This window comes from Mesoplodon bidens, assembly GCF_964165515.1.
Source record: "Mesoplodon bidens genome assembly, chromosome: 6".
Lineage (NCBI taxonomy): Eukaryota > Metazoa > Chordata > Mammalia > Artiodactyla > Ziphiidae > Mesoplodon > Mesoplodon bidens.
In genome coordinates this window covers 11,363,386-11,384,360 of record NC_138162.1, presented here as the reverse complement: position 1 = coordinate 11,384,360, position 20,975 = coordinate 11,363,386, and the positions used below count along the sequence as shown (strand labels likewise).

Sequence of the window (20,975 nt, the reverse complement as noted above, 5' to 3'; positions counted from 1 at the left end):
ATACAATGGAATATTACTCCGCCATAAAAAGAAACGGAATTGAGTTACTTGTAGTGAGGTGGATGGACCTAGAGTCTGTCATACAGAGTGAAGTAAGTCAGAAAGAGAAAAACAAATACCGTATGCTAACACATATATATGGAATCTAAGGGGAAAAAAAGTCATGAAGAACCTAGGGGTAAGACGGGAATAAAAACACAGACCTACTAGAGAATGGACTTGAGGATATGGGGAGGGGGAAGGGTAAGCTGGGAAAAAGTGAGAGAGTGGCATGGACATATATACACTACCAAACGTAAAATAGATAGCTAGTGGGAAGCAGCCGCATAGCACAGGGAGATCAGTTCGGTGCTTTGAGACCACCTAGAGGGGTGGGATATGGTGGGTGGTAGGGAGGGAGACGCAAGAGGGAAGAGATATGGGAACATATGTATTTGTATAACTGATTCACTTTGTTATAAAGCAGAAACTAACACACCACTGTAAAGTAATTATACTCCAATAAAGATGTTAAAAAAAAATAAAATATTTTAAGAGCAACAACAAAAAAAAGAGTGCTGGCAGCAGGCTCAGAGATGCCAGCTGTAACGAGACACTTGTATTTGAAATGCATTCCAGAGTTTCAGCATGCCAGTACCATCTGATCATTGGACTGGGCAAGCTCATCCCTCTTGCAAGAGCACCCTCTTTCCAGACCTTCAGTCAGACAGGCTGAACTCAGCTCTGGGAGCTTTCACAACTGGAGGTGACTGTATTTATTTTCTGGTGGGTTCTTGAACAAATACATAAATTGGAGTACACAAAATGAGACTGGCAAAAAAAAAAAAAAAGAAAGCACTAAAAAAGTAAGAACAAGACAGATCAAAGATCTACTCAAAATGATCCTACTTCTTTTTAAAACATTAAACTCATGTACCTAAATAACAAGATTATACACAAAAGATGTTCAGTGGCATTATTTACAACAGAAGAACCCTGGAAACAATCTAAAGATGTAATTACAAGTAAATATAGCACATAAACATGATGTCATAATTTATAGCAACTAAAATGATTGTTACAAAGCTATATTAATAATCTTGGGAAAGTTTAATGATTTGAGGGAGAACACGGAAAACACACACATGTAGCAGAAGTTGGGGGGAAAAGTTTATATATTTACACACACACACATACACACACAAAAGAAGGCTACAGGGAAATAAATCAAAACATTAACAGTAGTTATTACTGAGTAATAATTTTTCTCTTCTTTGTAATTTTTTTAAATTTCTAAAAATTTATACATAGTCAAAAACTAGTAAGAAAACAAGCTACTAAAAATTTAAAGATGAATATGGGCTTCCCTGGTGGCTCAGTGGCTAAGAATCCTCCTGCCAATGCAGGGCATATGGGTTCGAGCCCTGGTCCAGGAAGATCCCACATGCCGCGGAGCAACTAAGCCCGTGTGCCACAACTACTGAGCCTGCGCTCTAGAGCCCGTGAGCCACAACTACTGAAGCCCACGCGCCTAGAGCCCGTGCTCTGCAACAAGAGAAGCCACCGCAATGAGAAGCCCGCGCACCGCAACGAAGAGTAGCCCCCGCTCACCTCAATTAGAGAAAGCCCACGGGAAGCAATGAAGACCCAACACAGCCAAAAAATAAATAAATAAAATAAACTAATTTTAAAAAGAAATTTAAAGATGAATAGAAAAAAATTCACACCAGGGATGATCTGCCAATATGTACTCAAATAATTGGAAAATTTTTAGTATTTTTTTTTATTTACAATGAGAACATAATATACCACAGTATAAGAAAAAATGGTAAGAATGAAACTCCCACAGAAATTTATAGAGCAAAATGTATACTAAATCCTCCAATTAAAGACCCATAAAGTAGTTTCAGTGCTTTCTAACCCACCTTCTCACAGCAGGGAATTAAGCCCTCTGGGGGATGCAAACAAACTTCAAAGAGAAGATTATGCCCAGACACTAGTACTGTATAGCGTAAGGTTTATATTTAAGTTTGTTCAGATATTCTGGCAGAGATCAGAGATGCAGATCCAATGAACAGAGACTAATTTTAAGACACATTCTTTGCAATCATCTAAATGGCAAAAATAAGGCTTAAATAGTATCAGAAAAAGGCAGATATAATAAGTTGCATAAATAAAAAAAGGTTGTAGAAGTAGACAAAAGTTACCTAAAATCAAATACTAAGTGACAGCTTATTCACTGGTATTAGCAACTAGGAAATCTTACGAATTCCCAAAGAAAGTAAGCAGCACCATGAGTTCAGTTTGTGTACCCAAATTTTATTTGCACACTCTTTGGAAGATGTCCCACTCAGTGTCACAGGTCTGGATGCAATATCTAAGTAGAACTGACAGAATACATGTCCCTTCCATGGCTGTCATGGAATGCTTTCAGAGCAAAGAACACATGAGAGTTGACAATACCTTCACTAGTTCAGACATTAAAAGTAATCGAGGGGAAAAAGAACTGTCTTTAACGGCTAGTAGTATTTCTTACCAGCCTTTCTCACATTTGTCACCCTTTCATTGTGAGGTAATTTTTTAGGTATTATTTAGAAGTACCTAACCATTTTATAAAAACACATTTTATGTAGAGGAATAGCATATCTTAGTAATTTGGCTTTATTTAGTTTCCCAATTTTTAAAAATCATGGATAAGGAATCAAATTTAAGTTTAGCTTTTCTGGATATTAATCATCTAAAAGAAAATTAAAATCCTTGATATATTAAAGAATGTGAAAGACAAAACTATAAATTTCTCCAAAGAAAATGTAGGATAATAGCTTCTTATCTGTAGGGTAGGAAAACATTGATATACTGTAGATATGAAAATCAAGAAGTTTTGATCAAAGATACCAGAAAGAGAGGGAAAGACATACCACAGAGTAGGAGACAATATCTACAACACACTTGCCCAGATAATTAATAGTAGCAGGACAAACAATTTCTTATAAATCAACAAGGAAAAGATAGAAAACAATTAAAAAATGAGTAAGCCTTGAACAGGCACTTTAAAAAGAAAGGTATTCACGAGGTCAGTAAGCGTATGAAAAGGTGCTCAATCTCATTAGTCACCAGGAAAACGCAAATAAAAACAACAAGGAGGGCTTCCCTGGTGGCGCAGTGGTTGAGAGTCCGCCTGCCGATGCAGGGGACACGGGTTCGTGCCCCTATCCCGGAAGATCCCACATGCCGCGCAGCGGCTGGGCCCGCGAGCCATGGCCGCGGAGCCTGTGTGTCCGGAGCCTGTGCTCCGCAACGGGAGAGGCCACAGCAGTGAGAGGCCCGCGTACAGCAAAAAAAATAAAATAAAATAAAGTTTATAAAAAAAAAAACAACAAGGAGATACTACCACACAACTATCAGGTTGGCCAAACCCAACAAATTTAATTGTATTAAGGACTAATGAATATGTTCAACAATAAAGACTATCAAACACTGCTGGAGGGAGTGTAGACAAGCACAATCAACTTTGAAAAACAGTTTAGCATTATCCAGTAATCAAATATGGTATATATCCTATGTAAAAGTATGTTTACATGCTCCAGGATTTATGTATAAAGATCACAGCAGCCTTGCTTGTAATAGCCAAAAACTGCAAACAACTTCAAGTGCTTTCAACAGTAGAATGAACAAAACTGTGATATAATCTTAAAGTGTATTACACTGCAATGAAAATAAATGACACACAACACAGAGGACCCTTACAGACTTGAGCAAACAAGCAGCAAAACTACATACAGAATAATTCTATAAAATTCAGAAACAGGCACTACTAAATTAAATTTTTCAAGGAACTATACTTATGTGGTAAAACTACAAAGAAAAACAAAGAAATGAGTATCATAAAAGTCAGGATAGTAGTTACCTCTGGAGAAGGGGAGTGGAGGGACTTCTGGGGCACTGGCCAGGCCCACCTCTAACATTTACAGGGCCTTGGCAAGAGTACAAACAGAGGCCCACAAACCATATATCTAAATATTTACAAGATATGAAATAAGCTAACTATTAAATAAAATATGTTCCATCCTCCTATCATAACTACTTGGAAGGCCAGATTCACACTGAAAATTCTTGGATTCCTTAGAGTTCCATGTAGAAACATGGTTCAGGGAAAACTGGCCACTGGCCCACTGTCCATCTCCCCCTTTTCCATCCCACACTGCCAGGAACCTCACACACAGGGATGCAGTCACCTCCACTCACAAGCCCAAGCTCCATCGCATACCCTACTCCCCACAAACAGATACCCTGAGGCCACCCCTTGGGGCTAGGGGTGTGTACACCAGTAGCCAGTCTACCCTCAGAAGAACAAACCCTAGGGAAGACTCACACACACTCTGGAAATAAGCCTGGGGCCACTGGGTCAAGAAATTCTTAGATCCTAGGTATTCAAAGTTTGTCTAGGATGGAAGGGTTTGGGCTCTAAATGGGCATGTCCCATAGGCCCCACAGACTCCTTGCCTGAAAGGGGCACTTCAGAAGAGGGCCAAAGCAGGGCCCTCTAAAGCATAGGGCTAGGGCAGGGGTCTTCTTGCCAGGACCAGAATTTCCTTAGAACCAGGCAATATTATTTGTCTTAACCTGAATAGCGGTAACATGGGTACTCACTTTATAATTATTAAACTGTACACAAAAGTTTTATGCACATTTTGCCACAAATAATGGGATGGACATCATGTCCCTGCTGATATGATACACTAAGAAGGATATAATATCACGTTTGAAATACTCCCACCCAAAATCCATAACCTAATCTAATCATGAGGATACAATCAGATTCAAACCCAGGGACTTTCTACAAAACAAGAGACCTAATTTCTTCAAAAACATTTCATAAAGGGTTTAAAAAAAAGAAAGAAGAGGATAAGGTAAAGACTCCATTTTGTTCCTTTTTCTTATTTGTACTCATCAAACTTTGTTCACATTCCCCAAGAAAATTCATTTTAACTTTGGGGGAAAAAATCCTATAGCACTGAAAGGGGGAACATTAGCAACTGTAGAAATAAGAAAAGTTTTTGTCCTTAAATCTGTCAAATCACAGCCGTCACCAACTGGTTACTCTGACGAGTCAGCTCACAGAGGTACTGCTGCACGAACACACCTAGTATCAGCTACTTCCCTTCCCAATCCAATGGTTTGCACAATTAGAGGCATAACTTAAGATGAATATTAACATTCTACTTCTAGAATGACCATAAGTTTATAACATGTTTCACAGTCTTCATGAAATAATCCAGAAAGTGGAGCACACGCAATTCTCACTTTTGATATTGAGAAATGCATTCAGTTTAACAAATATTGGTGATATTGTGCAAAACCCTGCAGATGACATGGAGGGATGTGTACAACATGGTCACTGCCCTCAAGAAGGCAACTTAGCAGAGTGAAGAGGACATGAACCGAAAACCCTGGCTATTCCACACAGTAGCTGTATAATCTTGGTAAGTTATTTGACCTCTCAGATTGTTTTCTCATAGGCATAATGGAGACACCATCCAACTACCTTTAAGGGTTGTATTGTAAGGACTAACTACGTATGTCAAGCATGTAGGGCAACAGAACAACAGATACTCAATAAAAAGTAATTATTTTATGAGGATAACAACCTAATTAAAATAACGAGGTAGAAAATATGTCCAAGGTTTGTACAGCCAATTACGGGCATAACTACCGTTGGAATCCTGATTACTCCAAGTTTCTAATCCAAATAAATTCATTCTCCATAAACACCAAATAATACATGCAACTGTTGGTGTGTGGACCGAGAGCCGCTCCCTAACAGACCTTTGGCAAATGCATCACTCTTTTAGGCACCAGGAAAAAGAACACTAGGTCAGAAGGTTATTTTTTCTCATTAACCAAGAAGGATTTTAGGTCAAGAAGTGATTTACTCAGCCTGCACAAGATACTCTAACCTTATCCAAGACCCTGTTGTTCAGGAATACATGTCCAAATTAGTCCAAAAGCTAAAGCCAGAGGAGGTGTTTCCTTCAACTAAGTTCCAACCTTTTTTTAACCAGCTGACAAAATTTACTGAACTAAATCCATTTCAAACATCTCCTTCGAGTTTACTGGCAGAGATCTCCCTTTATATTATTTTGTAACCTAATTCTAAACCTTCCTTATTAGCAAGGTGACAATATTTCATACTAAATAGTTGACTTCCAGGCATCTCCGAAAGATACAAACCAAAACCCAATGATTACAATGAATAAAGCCATATTTCAAGGCTGTTATAGTAAAACTCTTAATTTAAATTGTTCACTGCAATTATTCTCCATTCCCTAAGATGACGTGGGCACAGATAAAAGGGAAAGACACTTAAACATAAAGATAAGTAACAGTTTAGAATATTCACATATTATCCGATGTGCATGGCTAGCTCATACAATAAACAAACACGCCATATCATAATGGAACATGCAAATACCTGAAACAGTGCCACCTGTCCTAGGATAGGCCACTTCAACATACACTTCAAACATGGTCTCTGGGTTCTGCCTATAAAAGAAACAGATTGTGATTACTGACAAGTATTGAGGGAGCATGGTATAGAATATGCAGGCTGTGGTATAGGGCAGACCTTGATTAAAATCACTAGCTCCACAACTTAACAGCTGTGGGACTTTGGATAAGTTACTCAACTTCTCTGAGCCACGCCCTCCTAATCTATAAAATGAAAATACCTAACCAGAAGAATTATTGTGAAATGTAAAGAAAACACACAAAAATTGCCTAGATACAATGTTTGGCATATAATAGCTTAGCCATTATTATGATTTTACAGATGTCATATTTCCAGTTTACACAGCTGGATCTCCAAAACCATAAACAGAATTTTGAGGAAACTCAAACCAAGGCAACACTAGCACAAAGTAACCTTCTCCCTCATACGCCAGGATAAAATATTCAGATGAAGTTAACTTGCTTATTTACAGGTTTTAAAGACTCAAATAAGAGAAACAGTATCTTATCTCATTAGGCTACAATAAAGACAGGATGCTAATAGGGGGCTTTGCCTAAATTGTCAATGGCAAGTATATGAATGTTCATTATTATATCCTTTTACCTTTTTATGTCATAAATATTTTACATTAAGTTTTTAAAAGATCATAGCACTAAGAGAATGTTAACAGTTGTTCATTCTGAGTGATAAGAACATCGGAGTCATAGTATCTTCAGATTTTCTCTTTGATTCTAAAACTACAATAAAAAGATTATTTCCAGATTGCATGAAAATCATTTAGTAGAAGAAAATGTTACACATTCAAACATCTATGACTGAATTCTACTTTAAACCTGACAACAGAGCTCGGAGAAGAAACTTTCTGAGTTGCCTAATCAGATCTAAGGCTTAATTTCAATCAACTAAATACCCTGAATTTGCCCAGTAGATTCCACTTTTCAAAATAACTATCTCATTTATCTCATTTCATCCTCATTATAATCCTATGAGGTATGTGGATCAGTCATCACCCTCACCATACAGGTGAGAAACCTGAAGCAAAGAGATTCTAAGTGACTTGTCAGTAGTCTCACAACTAGTTAGAAACACAGTCAGAGCTGCAACTCAGACCTCCTGGCGCTCAAATTGTGTTTCATTGATTCTAAGATGAAAATTTTTCCCCACATTTTCCCAAGTCTTACAATCTACTGCATCTTACAATTCTAAATGGCAACATTTTTTTCTTTCTTAGTAGTACATATAATAACAGTGCATCTTATAAATAATGGCATCTTAGACTCAGTAAAATACCGTAATACTCCCTCTACTTCCTCAGGGGTAGATGTCTGTCAATCAGGGATCTACTTATTTCTCATGTGAAGGATCATTACTTCCTCACTGAGGAGAAATTTGGGCTTGTGCTTTAAATAAGTACCTAGAGTGAAAAGAGTTGGCTGCTCTAAAAGTCAAGGAATTTAAATATACCTTTGTCAAATATAATTTCTAAATTAGACATTAAATCAGAGTATCTTACTTAACTAAATAAAAGTAAACTCAAGTTTTAAGAAAGGTGTTTAAAAATGTTTTTCTGCTTTTTTTTTTTTCCTGCCAGAGAGTACAAAAGACCTACAAGGTCAGCATCGTTTGGTCACCAAAACATTTGTGGAAAATACCATATGGAACATCCCCTTCATTCAAATAATCTCAAAGTAGAGGGTTTGTTGAAAGAAAGGAATGTTCTAAGGTCATCTGAAGAGTACCAGGAAGATTCCCTCTAAAATCTAAAAATATCTTTAAGCCTATTTTGCAATTGGCTGAATTTCATCTCGGAATTTCATTCCTCCGGATTAAGATAATGGCTTTCAAAATGTATTCTGCAGGACCCTAGGACTCCATGGAGATTCCTTGGAGATTCCACGCATTTTTTACCCAAATGCCCACTTTTAAGCTTATTTTTCCCCATTTAAAAAATTGAAAGGAAAAAACATGAGCATACAAAGCTGTTACATACCAAATTTTTTAACACTGGAGCTCCGACATGTTAACCTGTGCCACCAAGTTAAGGTGGTTTGTACAGATCTGCTACCTCTCTAAGCGAAGAACATCCTAATGTTGTCTAAACTCACTATATCTCTGCTTCTTCTCCTCCCTTTCTCTTTAACACACTTCAACCAGGCTTCTGAACCCACCACACCACTGAAACAACTTGTCGTGATCACCAATGACCTCCACATTGCTAAATTGTGCCAAAATGGTAAATTCTCGATGCTTGTCTTAACCTCTCAGCAGCATTTGACACAGCTGATTGATTTGCCCTCCTTCTCCAAACACTTTCTTCACTTGCCTGCCGGGACATCACTCTCAACTGGTATTCTTCCTGCCTTACTGGCTGCTCCTTTGCTGATTCCTTCTCACATAAGCTCTCCTACCCTGGAATTTAGTGCTGGACCTCTCCCTGTCTACACTCATTACTTAAATGATCTCATTCAGTCTCACAGCATTAATTACCAGGCAAATGCTGATGAGCCCCAAAGTCCTGTCTCCAACCCGACTTCTTTCCTGACCCCAGATTCCCTTAGCAACTGCCTGCTCAACATCCCCATCTGGATTTCTAAGAAGCATTTCTAACTTAACAAATGGCACTTTTCTTCCTCAGACCTGCATTTCCTGATATCCACCAGTTAAGCGGAAAAAAAAAAAAAAAAACCCCACCAAACTCACTTCTGGAGATGGATGGTGGTGATGGTCGCACAAGAATATGAGTGTACTTAATATCACTGAACCATACACTGAAAAATGGTTAGGCTGGTAAATTTTATGTTATGTGCATTTTACTATAATTTAAAAAATGAGAAGGAAAAAAGTCTTTACAAGGTCCTACATTATCTGGCCTCTGCCTGTCTCTCCAATTTCATTTCATACTTCTCTCTCCTTGCCCACTGCACTCTAGCCATACTGGCCTTCTGTCTGCTCCTCAACACACCTAATTCATTCCTATCTTATAGCCTTTTGTATTGATCTTCATATAGGTGGTCCTTCCTGTCATTCAAAATAAGGCTTATACCTGACCTCCTCAGAAAGGCCTTCCCCAACACACTCTCTACCATCGAATTTTAATTCTCCACATCACACCAATCACAACCTGTTTCCCTCCTCTAAATGTAAACTGCAGGAGAGCAGGGATTTTTGTCTGTCATACCCACTAGTTTTTCCCAGGTACATAAACAGTGCCTGGCACATAGCCAGAATCAAATAAATATTGAGAAGGAATAAAGGAAGTACAGACTAGCTTTCCTGGGGTCTACAGGATTTCAATAAATAACTGGAGTGATTATATACTTTTATGACTCAAACTTTAGCATGTTAAAAGATAGATTTGAAGCCCCACCTCCAGGGTTTCTGGGGTAGGACCCAAGAATTAGCATTTCCAATAAGTACCCAGGTAATAGTGATGCTGCTGGACTAGTGATCACACTTTAAGAACCACTGATCTAGTTAAATGGAATTCTTCTTCCAAATAATTTGTACATATAACATAAAATAAACATAAGGTATACCTCAATAATCCATCATTTCAACAGTGCTTTTGCAATAAAAGATTTCAAAAAAAAATAAGCATTTGTGGAAGCAATGAAGCTAACTTCTCTTCTAGTGTTACCCATAGTTACTGCCTCATTGTAATGCATAATAAAACTACCTAAGTTTCTTACTCAGTTCAAATAGCTGCCAGAGCTCTATTACATGGAGCCAAAGATTATGACAGTCTCTTTAGGAAAAAAAAGAAAAGAAAAGAAAAAAGCTGACTACAACCCTAAAAACAAACTGGACTATACAAGTTATAGTCATGCTCATCCATGCTCATTTACATGTTACATTACAGAAGAAGTAGTGAGAGAACGGAGCCCGCGTTTCCGCAGAGCTGGAACTCCCGGCTCGGGGTCTCTTCCCTCCGCCATCACGGAACTGCCCCGGAGCCCGAGGGGAGGGCGGCCTCACTGAGGCTGCTGGCTCTGGAGGGGCCCCGGCAGCCGAAGCCGCGACAGGCGTGGGGACGGCGGGCCGGTTGTTTCAACAAGTAACTTAAAGATAAAATGGAAAAACAAGGAGGTCTGTGCCTGAGATCATGTTGATGTGAAACCAGGGATGGCCACCTTGTGCCAGCCATGTGGATGAAAGGCTCTTGGTGCTGCAGCCAGGAGTCAGTGCTGTGCCTCTGAGATGGGAGAGCCAACTTCAGGACACTGGTCCACAAGAGACCTCCCAGCTCCACGTAATATCAAACGGCGAAAATCTCCCAGAGATCTCCATCTCAACGCCAAGACCCAGCTTCACTCAACGACCAGCAAGCTACAGTGCTGGACACCCTATGCCAAACAACTAGCAAGACAGGAACACAGCCCCATCCATTAGCAGAGAGGCTGCCTAAAATCATAATAAGGCTACAGACACACCACCAGATGTGGACCTGCCCACCAGAAAGACAAGATCCAGCTTCATCCACCAGAACACAGGCACTAGTCCCCTCCACCAGGAAACCTACACAACCCACTGAACTAACTTTAGCCACTGGGGACAGACACAAAAAACAACGGGAACTACAAACCTGCAGCCTGCGAAAAGGAGACCCCAAACACAGTAAGATAAGCAAAATGAGAAGACAGAAAAACACACAGCAGATGAAGGAGCAAGATAAAAACCCACCAGACCTAACAAATGAAGAGGAAATAGGCAGTCTACCTGAAAAAGAATTCAGAATAATGATAGTAAAGATGATCCAAAATCTTGGAAATAGAATAGAGAAAATGCAAGAAACATTTAACAAGGACCTAGAAGAACTAAAGAGGAAACAAGCAATGATGAACACCACAATAAATGAATTTAAAAATACTCTAGAAGGGATCAATAGCAGAATAACTGAGGCAGAGGAATGGATAAGTGACCTGGAAGATAAAATAGTGGAAATAACTACTGCAGAGCAGAATAAAGAAAAAAGAATGAACAGAATTGATGACAGTCTCAGAGACCTCTGGGACAACATTAAACGCACCAACATTTGAATTATAGGGGTCCCAGAAGAAGAAGAGAAAAAGAAAGGGACTCAGAAAAAGTAGTGACTAATGATGTGACATTGTGACAAGTTATATACATACCAACAAATATACATAAGGGCCAGTGAAGCCAATGCAGATGGAAACATTTTCTATTTCTCTGCACATCAAAAAATAAGTTTTAAAGTGTCTCCTCTAAATGTAAATGGCCAAGCGACTCTTACTTAATATTTTTATTAAACCACTAATACTGTAAAAATTTCCAGAGAATCTCTGGAACTACTGAATACCTTGAGACTACTTATTTCCTCCATTACTCTTTAAGATGCTTAATATTTTTAACTACTTGGCTAAAGGAACTGAAAATCCTATTTCTGTCCTATTAACACTCCTGCTAATTCAGTACATGTAATGAAGTTAAAAATACTATATTCTGAGCCATTTTCCAATACAGACCCAAGCTTTCCCAGAGCACATCATATCTTAACATATTACCATGGAAATGTCCTGGTTCTGCCATGATATCCCATTATTAGTTGCCTTATACTCCTATACCTCCATGATCTGGAACTCTGCCCATCTGCCAAGCTCTTTTTTGCCACCCACCCTTACCTTGTGCAGTCTTGCACCCTAAGATCCAGCTATAGAAAGCTACTTGTCTCTCTGAACAAACCATGCTCTGATTCTCTAATGATAACATCATTACCGTACCACTGCCCGTACCTACTGTTTCCTAGGTGCCAGGCATGATCCTAAGCACTGCACATGCATTATCTCAGATAATCTTCAACAACCCTGTAAGTATTATTACCCCCAGTTTAGAGATGAGGACACTGAAACTCAGAGGATAAACTAGCCAAAGTCAAAGCAAGGAAGTGGCAGAATCAGCATGGATCATCCAAAGGCACTAACCACTTTGCTATTCTACCTTATTCAGCTGCTCTTCTGGAAGGAACTATCTGTCCAGTCTTTTTCATCAAGCCTTAGCTCAGGCATTTCCTCCTCTCTGGGAAGCCTTCTCAATCCCCCCACACTCACATCCTAAACTGGGTTAAGTGCCCCTCCTCCGTGCTCCCAAGGCACCCTGTACTTCCCCACTTTTGCAGCTCTTACCACATTCGACCCTGACACAATCACAACTACCTGGAGAGCTTTTAAAAGTCCTGACGCCCAGGCCACACCCCAGAACAATTAAATCAGAATCTCCAGGCTTTTTTTTAAACCTCCCCAACTTATTCCAATGTGCAGCCAAGGTGGAGAACCATCCGTGTGCCTCTAATTAAATATCTGTCTTCCCCACTAGACTGGCAGCTCCTTGAAGGCACCAACTGTCTTCTCATGTCCTAGTCTGACACCTGGCACAATAAATGTCTGATGAATGAGTTTTCCTCCAACATCTGACACATAGTTTCCAGTTCCCAGTAACTGTTTCTCTTTCTCTAACAAGAGGTAACTTACTAAATATACACTGCTTACACCTGACTGTTACTCTTTAAAGATGTTTTCCTTTGGAGTCAAAGGTATCAATAAGTCACACCTGCTGACAACAGCCTTGGCTCTTAAATATGAAAAAATGACACACAAGCAGTTAAAATGTGTTTGAAAGAAGGGAGATCTGGTCGGTTCTTGCCTCTGGGAGAATGAAGCCTGAGAGTAAGGCAAGAGAGCATTTCTATTCAATACCACACTCTTCTGAACACAATTCTCAGTGATTCACTGGAAGGGCCATGCTCTGTGCTCAGGGCCATATTCTCAAAATGATTAAGTACACTCAGCTTGAAGTCATGAAACAGACAAAGGCTTTGACAATATTCAGGCAGCGGGAAAGCTAATTTTTTTTAAAGAGCATCATGCTATTGATCACTCTGCTGGATCATCAGCTTTCAATTAGGACCTACTTTTCTTCAATTACAACATATTATGAGATTAGGAGAAAAATGTAACACTAACTCCTCACAAAATGAATCTGCTGCATATGATAACCATGCCATCATGCTAGGCCCTCAACGCTTTAAGTGTTATTTAGAAGTACAAACTGAGACACACACAGTACTGGGATCCCTTACTCATTTCACAGCTATCAAATCTTCACACCAGCTAGTATTCTACAGCAAAACAGCAACCTATTCTCTATGGACTAGGGTAAAACTTCAGCACACTGTATCCTTAGTTACAAACTTATATGCTGAGGGGGCTGAGGTATAGTATTTCAAAATTCATACCAACTGAACTGTCTTAAAGTTGACAACATGGTCAAAAGTAACTGTATACACTTCAGAATGTGCTAGCAAACATCACCTAATAAACACTGATTCCTTTAAGCTAGATATACAAGCAAAAAAGGTAGTGTTAATATTTCCAACAAGTCTCCATTTGTTTCAGTAGACTCTGAAATTAAAGCTGTTTTTCCAGACTGAAAATGCTGTATCAAAGGGTGCTTTCTAACCCATAACCAGTTAACACCTCCATAGAAGAACACTGTCACTGTTGAGACTTGTCAGAAAATGATTAACTTAGTTGTGTAATTATACAGACAAGTCATTTCAAGATTTTGCACTTAACTTTTCATTTCTAATACTGTTCTCAGGATCAGATTAATAAAGATACACAGATACTACTATGAGAGGAGATACAAAGTTTTACCTTACCATAGATTCCTATGGAAAGATTCTTATGCCACAATGTGCAAAGCAAGTTAACTGGAAGAAGGAGAGCTGGATCCCAAGCAGAAGGACAGAGCCTGCACATCCCTCCACAATGTGCAATACTCCATGCACTTTTAATAAATTCTCTCCTGTGCTGAGCAGCACTGTAAAATCTAGACTCTCCAATCGTATTAATGGCATTTGCAAAGATGGCATCCATTTCCTTGTCAATAAATATTTTTGTCCTTAAAAAAATTTTAAGAGCCTCCCCTTCCCTAAGTTTTCCTCTGCTCTTTCTGAACAATTTACTCCTAAAACTATCACGTGGCAGAGCAGGGCAGATGCCCACGTCGGCGATGGCTCAGCGTGAGATGTCAAAGCCTGAGCAGGGTGAGGAAAATGTCCCTCAGAGGGGGTGACCTGACAAGAGGCATCAGATCATGAGCGAGGTAGGAGAACGTCCACGGTAAGAGGTGGCCTGGCCAATATGATGTCAAATCAGAGTGAATGAGGAAGGCATCCACTGAGGGGAAGCACCTTGGCATGCGGAGCCAGAACATGAGCGGGCTGGAAAAAGCATTCATGCTCAAGGGCAGCCACAACCAGGATGTTGAAACACAAGGAGTGTGAAAGGTGCCCCATGGAGGAACAGCCCAACACGGGTATCAGAGCCCAAGAGGGTGAGGAGCATGTCCAAGCACGAGGGACCCTAGAGTGGGGTGGGGAGCCAGGGCAGGTATGAGGAGGTTATGTGGGGAGAGAGGAGACTTGCCTAGCATCATGGTGAATCAGAGGGCAAGCAGGGCATCCACAGGGCAGTGGGAGAGCAGGGGCATGTCAAACCACTGTAATCCCAGAAAAGCAAGGTAAATGAGTAGAGCATCCACATGGGGTGGAAGGCGATGGGGGAACATGCCTAACGCAAGCCCAAGACCAGTAAGGAAGGCCTGCTTTCTCACAGCTGAGGTTAGCAGAACACCATAATAGAATGAGTTCTACGGAGCTGAATTTGAATTGGAGATACTAATGTGATTTCAAGGTTTTCAGTAAATATATAATAGAGAACTGTAAATATGACCTGACTTTTAACACACACATACTTCCTGGCTCTCTCTGTCTACTGAAAGGGCCTTGGCAAGAGTAACACCCCAATAGCAATGAGCATATCTAGGACCCAGACCTTGGCTTCTAAATACAACCATCCTCTAAAAGGAACCGGGGGTCCTTGGAGAAATACCTGATTCCAGGGCTGGGGCAGAGAAAGTACAAGACGAGACTGAAACATCCTATTGTGCTAGAAAGCAAAGAAGTGCTCAAAGAATGATGGGGACATGTCAGAAGGATACAGGAGACAGCTTTAAAAGGCTCCCACTGCCAATCTGGGTAATGTGAGCATCAAAATCAATAATGATATTAACAGATTATTAACGAATCAAATAAACAGAAAACTGTGAGCCCACACTGATATAAATGAATAAATTGACAACTTAATGAGAAATGGAGTATTTACGTAGTTTTAAAGTATCTTCCCACAAAATCTTTACTAATTGCAATGACGAAGAGTAACTTTTCAGTGTAGAAGTTTGGCAAAAACTACCTTCATCAAGTCATTAAAGTGATCACCATCAGGAATGGACAAACAACTAGAATGCAATGAGAAGAGCACAGCATCACGCCCATGACAGTCCTGTCCAAGATGCTTAACCTGAATCTAATCTTGAGGAAACATCAGACAAACTCAAGTTGAGGGACCATCTAAAAACTATCTGACCTGTAATTATCAGAAGTGTCAATGTCATGAAAATCAAGGAAAGACTGAAGATCTTTCCAGACTGAAGGAAACTAAAGAGACATGACAAATAAATGCAATGTATAATTCTGAACTGGATTGTTTTGCTCTAAAGAATGTTATTGAGACAATGACTGAAATATGAACGAGGTCTAATGACTAGAGATAGTAATGAAGCAGTGTTAATTTCCTGATTTTGATGGTTGTATTGTGGTTATACAGGAGAGTGTCCTTGTTTGTACGAAAAGCACACTGAAGTATTCAGGGGTGCGGAGCTGGAAACAATCTAAGTGTCCATCATCGGATGAATGGATAAAGAAGATGTGGCACATATATACAATGGAATATTACTCAGCCATAAAAAGAAACGAAACTGAGCTATTTGTAATGAGGTGGATAGACCTAGAGTCTGTCATACAGAGTGAAATAAGTCAGAAAGAGAAAGACAAATACCGTATGCTAACACATATATATGGAATTTTTTTAAAAAATGTCATGAAGAACCTAGGGGTAAAACAGGAATAAAGACACAGACCTACTTGAGAATGGACTTGAGGATATGGGGAGGGGGAAGGGTAAGCTGTGACAAAGCGAAAGAGAGGCATGGACATATATACACTACCAAACGTAAGGTAGATAGATAGTGGGAAGCAGCCGCATAGCACAGGGAGATCAGCTCGGTGCTTTGTGACCGCCTGGAGGGGTGGGATGGGGAGGGTGGGAGGGAGGGAGATGCATGAGGGAAGGGATGTGGGAACAGATGTATATGTATGACTGATTCACTTTGTTATAAAGCAGAAACTAATAAAAAAATAAAATAAAATAAAAATTACCAAAAAAAAAAGTATTCAGGGGTGATGGGGTATCAGGTCAGCACCTCGCTTAAAACTGGTTTTTAGAAAAGTTCTCCATACTGCCAACTTTTCTGTAAGATTCTGGTTTTTTAAAAAATTTAATAAAACAAAAACAACCATTAATAGCAATTTCCCTGAGCTGTTTTTTACCAAGATATTCTCACAAAGATAATATGTGGTTCTATAGAAAGAGCCCAGGACTAAATATCAGAGAGTCTGGGTTCCAATCCCAGGTAAATCCCTTACTCACTATGGGATTAGAACAAGCCATTTACCCTTTCACACATCAGCTTCCTCCTCCATCAAGAGATAACATCTGGGGCTTCCCTGGTGGCGCAGTGGTTGAGAATCTGCCTGCCAATGCAGAGGACACGGGTTCGAGCCCTGGTCTGGGAAGATCCCACACGCCGCAGAGCAACTGGGCCCGTGAGCCACAACTACTGAGCCTGCGCGTCTGGAGCCTGTGCTCCGCAACAGGAGAGGCCGCGACAGTGAGAGGCCCACGCAGCGCGATGAAGAGTGGCCCCCGCTCGCCGCAACTAGAAAAAGCCCTCGCACAGAAACGAAGACCCAACGCAGCCAAATAAATAAATAAATTTAAAAAAAAAAAAAAAAGAGATAACATCTGCCCTGCTCATCTCAAAAGCTGTTTTAGGGATCAAATGAAAGAAAAACAAGCAAGTGCTTTGTGAACTAAAAGATACTAAACCAAGGTAAAGAGTATTATTTATTATAAAAAATAAAATTGCTTCACCTTACAAATCACAGGCTTTGTAAGTAGTCCAGAAATTGTGTATTTCAAAGATTCAAAACTCTTAAGCTTTCAAACACTGTTACTAAAAGCAATCCAGAAAATAAGGAACTATCCAAATAGAAACATTAGTCTAGGGAATAAATGAATTTTAAGAACAAGGGGTAAGAGTTCACACTTAACAAAAAGTGAATAAAACAAATATCTCCTCTACAGGGAAAAAATACTGAACAAATGCAATATATGAAAATCAAAAGAGTCTCTGATATACAACTTTACTTCTCAATCGGTAATACTGTGACTATTTGTATACTTTTATGGTTAACGTGGAACTCTCACCTACATTTCTGAACCTGCCTGTCAAAACCTTGTCAAGGTAGTGGGATAGTATTACCCTCCCTGTTTAACAGAAAAAGAAACTGAGGCTAGGACGTGGTAATACTCCAGCTGATTCCTGGTTTTCAGATTACAAAACCCACAACTTTTCCATGACTTTTCAAAAATTACTCTCAGGTTGTTTAAAGTAGCAACTCTTAATCCTAGATTAGGAGTGGGGGGGACAGACCATTCCAAAGAGCTCATGAAAAGCTTCACTAACTTCCCAGGGAAAATTACATATAATTTTTCAGGGAGCTCATGAGGCTACATATGGAAATAAATAGCTTATATCACTAATGACTTGCTTTTATGTTCTTTCTCATTTAATCCTCAAGCCAAGCCTATGAGAGGAAGGTTAACATCATTACCCCATTTAAAAAGAGCAGGTACTCTGCACAATAGCAAGCAGCTTCTAAACCTTAATACTTACTGAACACTTAACTATGTGTCATATACTTTTCTAAGCACTTTTTTACGTATTATCTCATTTAATCTTCCCAACAACCTGTGAAACAGCAACTATTATCATTCCTATTTTACAGGTGAGGAAACTGAAATAAAATAAAAATAAAAGCTTAACTTCCCAAGGTCAACAGCTTGTAAGAGACAAAGCTGGGATATGAACTCAGTGTGGCTAGAGTTCCTATTTTTTAAACCAACTCTACGTATATAATATACAATTGTATCTATATTAATATATACACAGTAAAATGCACCCATTTAAGTGTACAGTTCTAGGAGTTTTTGCAACTGTATACATTCATGTAACTTATACTCCACTGATTTTTTTTTAAATAAATAATTTATGTATTTATTTATTGGCTGTGTTGGGTCTTCGTTGCTGCCCACAGGCTTTCTCTAGTTGCGGCAAGTGGGGGCTACTCTTCCTTGTGGTGCGTGGGCTTCTCACTGCGGTGGCTTCTCTTGTTGTGGAGCACGGCTCTAGGCATGCAGGTTTCAGTAGTTGTGGCACACGGGCTCAGTAGTTGTGGCTCACAAGCTCAAGAGCACAGGCTCAGAAGTTGTGGTGCACAGGCTTAGGTGCTCCACGGCATGTGGGATCTTCCTGGACCAGGGCTCAAACCTGTGTCCCCTGCACTGGCAGGCAGATTCTTAACCACTGTGCCACCAGGGAAGTCCCTACTCCATTGATTTTTTTAAGACTTTTTTTTTTAAAGAGAAGTTTTAGGTTTGTAGCAAAGTTGAAAGGAAAATTTAAAAAATTCCTACATACTTACTGCCTTCACACACGCACAGTCATCTGCACTATCAACATCTCCCACCAGAGTGGTACATTCATAACAGTTGATGAACCTACATTGATACATCATTATCACCCAAAGTCCACTGTTTACATTACAGTTCACTCTAGGGGTTGTATATTCTATGGGTTTGGACAAATGTCTAATGACATGTATCCATCTTTATAGTATACAGAGTATTTTCACTGCCCTAAAAATCCTCTGTGCTGCACCTATTCATACCTCCATGTACCACCACCCGCCCAACCCCTGGCAAACACCGATCTTTTAACTGTCTCCATAATTTTGCCTTTTCCAGAATGTCATAGTTGGAATGATACAGTATGTAGCCTTTTCAGATGCGTTTCAAATTCTTGTGTCTTTTCATGGCTTGAGAGTTCATTTCCTATTAGTGCTGAATCATATTCCATTGCCTGGACATGTCATAGTTTATCCATTCACCCATAGAAGGACGTCTTGGTTGCTCCCAAGTATTAACTATTATGAATAAAGCTGCTATAAACATCCATGTGCAGGTGTTTGTGTGGACATAAATTTGCAACTCCTTTGGGTAAATACCAAGGAGCCTGATTACTGGATTGTATGGCAAGAGTATGTTTAGTTTTGAAAGAAACCACCAAATTGGCTGTACTGGGACTTCCCTGGTGGCACAGCGGTTAAGACTCCACGGTCCCAATGCAGGGGGCCTGGGTTTGTTCCCTGGTCAGGGAACTAGATCCCACATGCATGCTGCAACTAAGAGTTTGCATGCCACAACTAAGGAGCCCGCCTGCCGCAACTAAGACCCAGCGCACCCAAATAAAAATAAAGAAAGCAAAAACAAAGTGGCTGTGCCATTTTGCACTCCCGCTAGCAATGAATGAGAGTTCCTACTGCTCCATATCCTCATTAGCATTTGGTGTTGTCGGAATTCTGGATTTTGGCCATTCTAATAGGTATACAGTGGTATATCATTGTTTTAATTTGCATCTCCCTGATTATATATGATGTGGAGCATCTTTTCATATGTTTATTTGCCATCTGTGTATCTTCTTTGGTGAGATGTCTGTTAAGACCTTTGGCCATTTTTTAATTGGGTTGCTTTCTTATTTTTGAGTTTTAAGAGTTCTTGGTATATTTTGGATAGTGGTCCTTTATCAAATGTATCTTTTGTAAGTATTTTCTTCCAGTCTATAGCTTGTTCCCTTATTCTCTTGATATTGTCTTTGGCAGAGCAGAAGTTTTTAATTTTAATGAAGTCCAGCTTATCAATTCTTTCTTTCATGGATCATGTTTCATTTTGTATCTAAAAAGTCATCATCATACTCAAGATCATGTACATTTTCTCCTATGTTATTTTCCAGGAGTTCTATAGTTTTGTGTTTTACATTTAGGTCATGACCCATTTTGAGTTAATTTTTGTGAGGGATGTAAGAAAGGTCTGTGTCTAGACTCAGTATTTTGCATGTGGATATCCAGTTGTTCCAGCACTGTTTGTTGGAAAGATCATTTTTGCTCCATTGTATTGCCTTTGCTCCTTTGGCAAAGATCAGTTGCCTATATTCTGTGGATCTATTTCTGGGCGCTCTGTTGATCCATTGATCCATTTGCCTATTCTTTCACTTTGCTGTTTTCTATAGCTTTATAGTAAGTCTTGAAGTCAGCCAGTGTCAGTCATATGATCTTGTTCTTTTCCTTCTATATTATGTTGGCTATTCTGAGTCTTCTGCCTCTCCATATAAACTTTAGAATGAGTCTGTCAATATCCACATAATAACTTGCTGGTATTTTGATTGCAACTGC

At 39.6% G+C, this 20,975-nt stretch overlaps 1 protein-coding gene across 6 annotated transcripts in view; it reads right to left on the bottom strand.

The window, feature by feature from the left end:
* Nucleotides 1-20,975, bottom strand: part of DENND1A (DENN domain containing 1A) — a 542,774-nt gene that overhangs the window by 490,728 nt on the left and 31,071 nt on the right. For all 6 annotated transcript variants that reach the window (XM_081236287.1, XM_081236288.1, XM_081236291.1 and 3 more), the window contains exon 2: nucleotides 6,452-6,522. In XM_081236287.1, coding sequence (XP_081092413.1) covers nucleotides 6,452-6,522 — 71 coding nt within the window. The remainder of the gene's footprint in view (nucleotides 1-6,451; nucleotides 6,523-20,975) is intronic.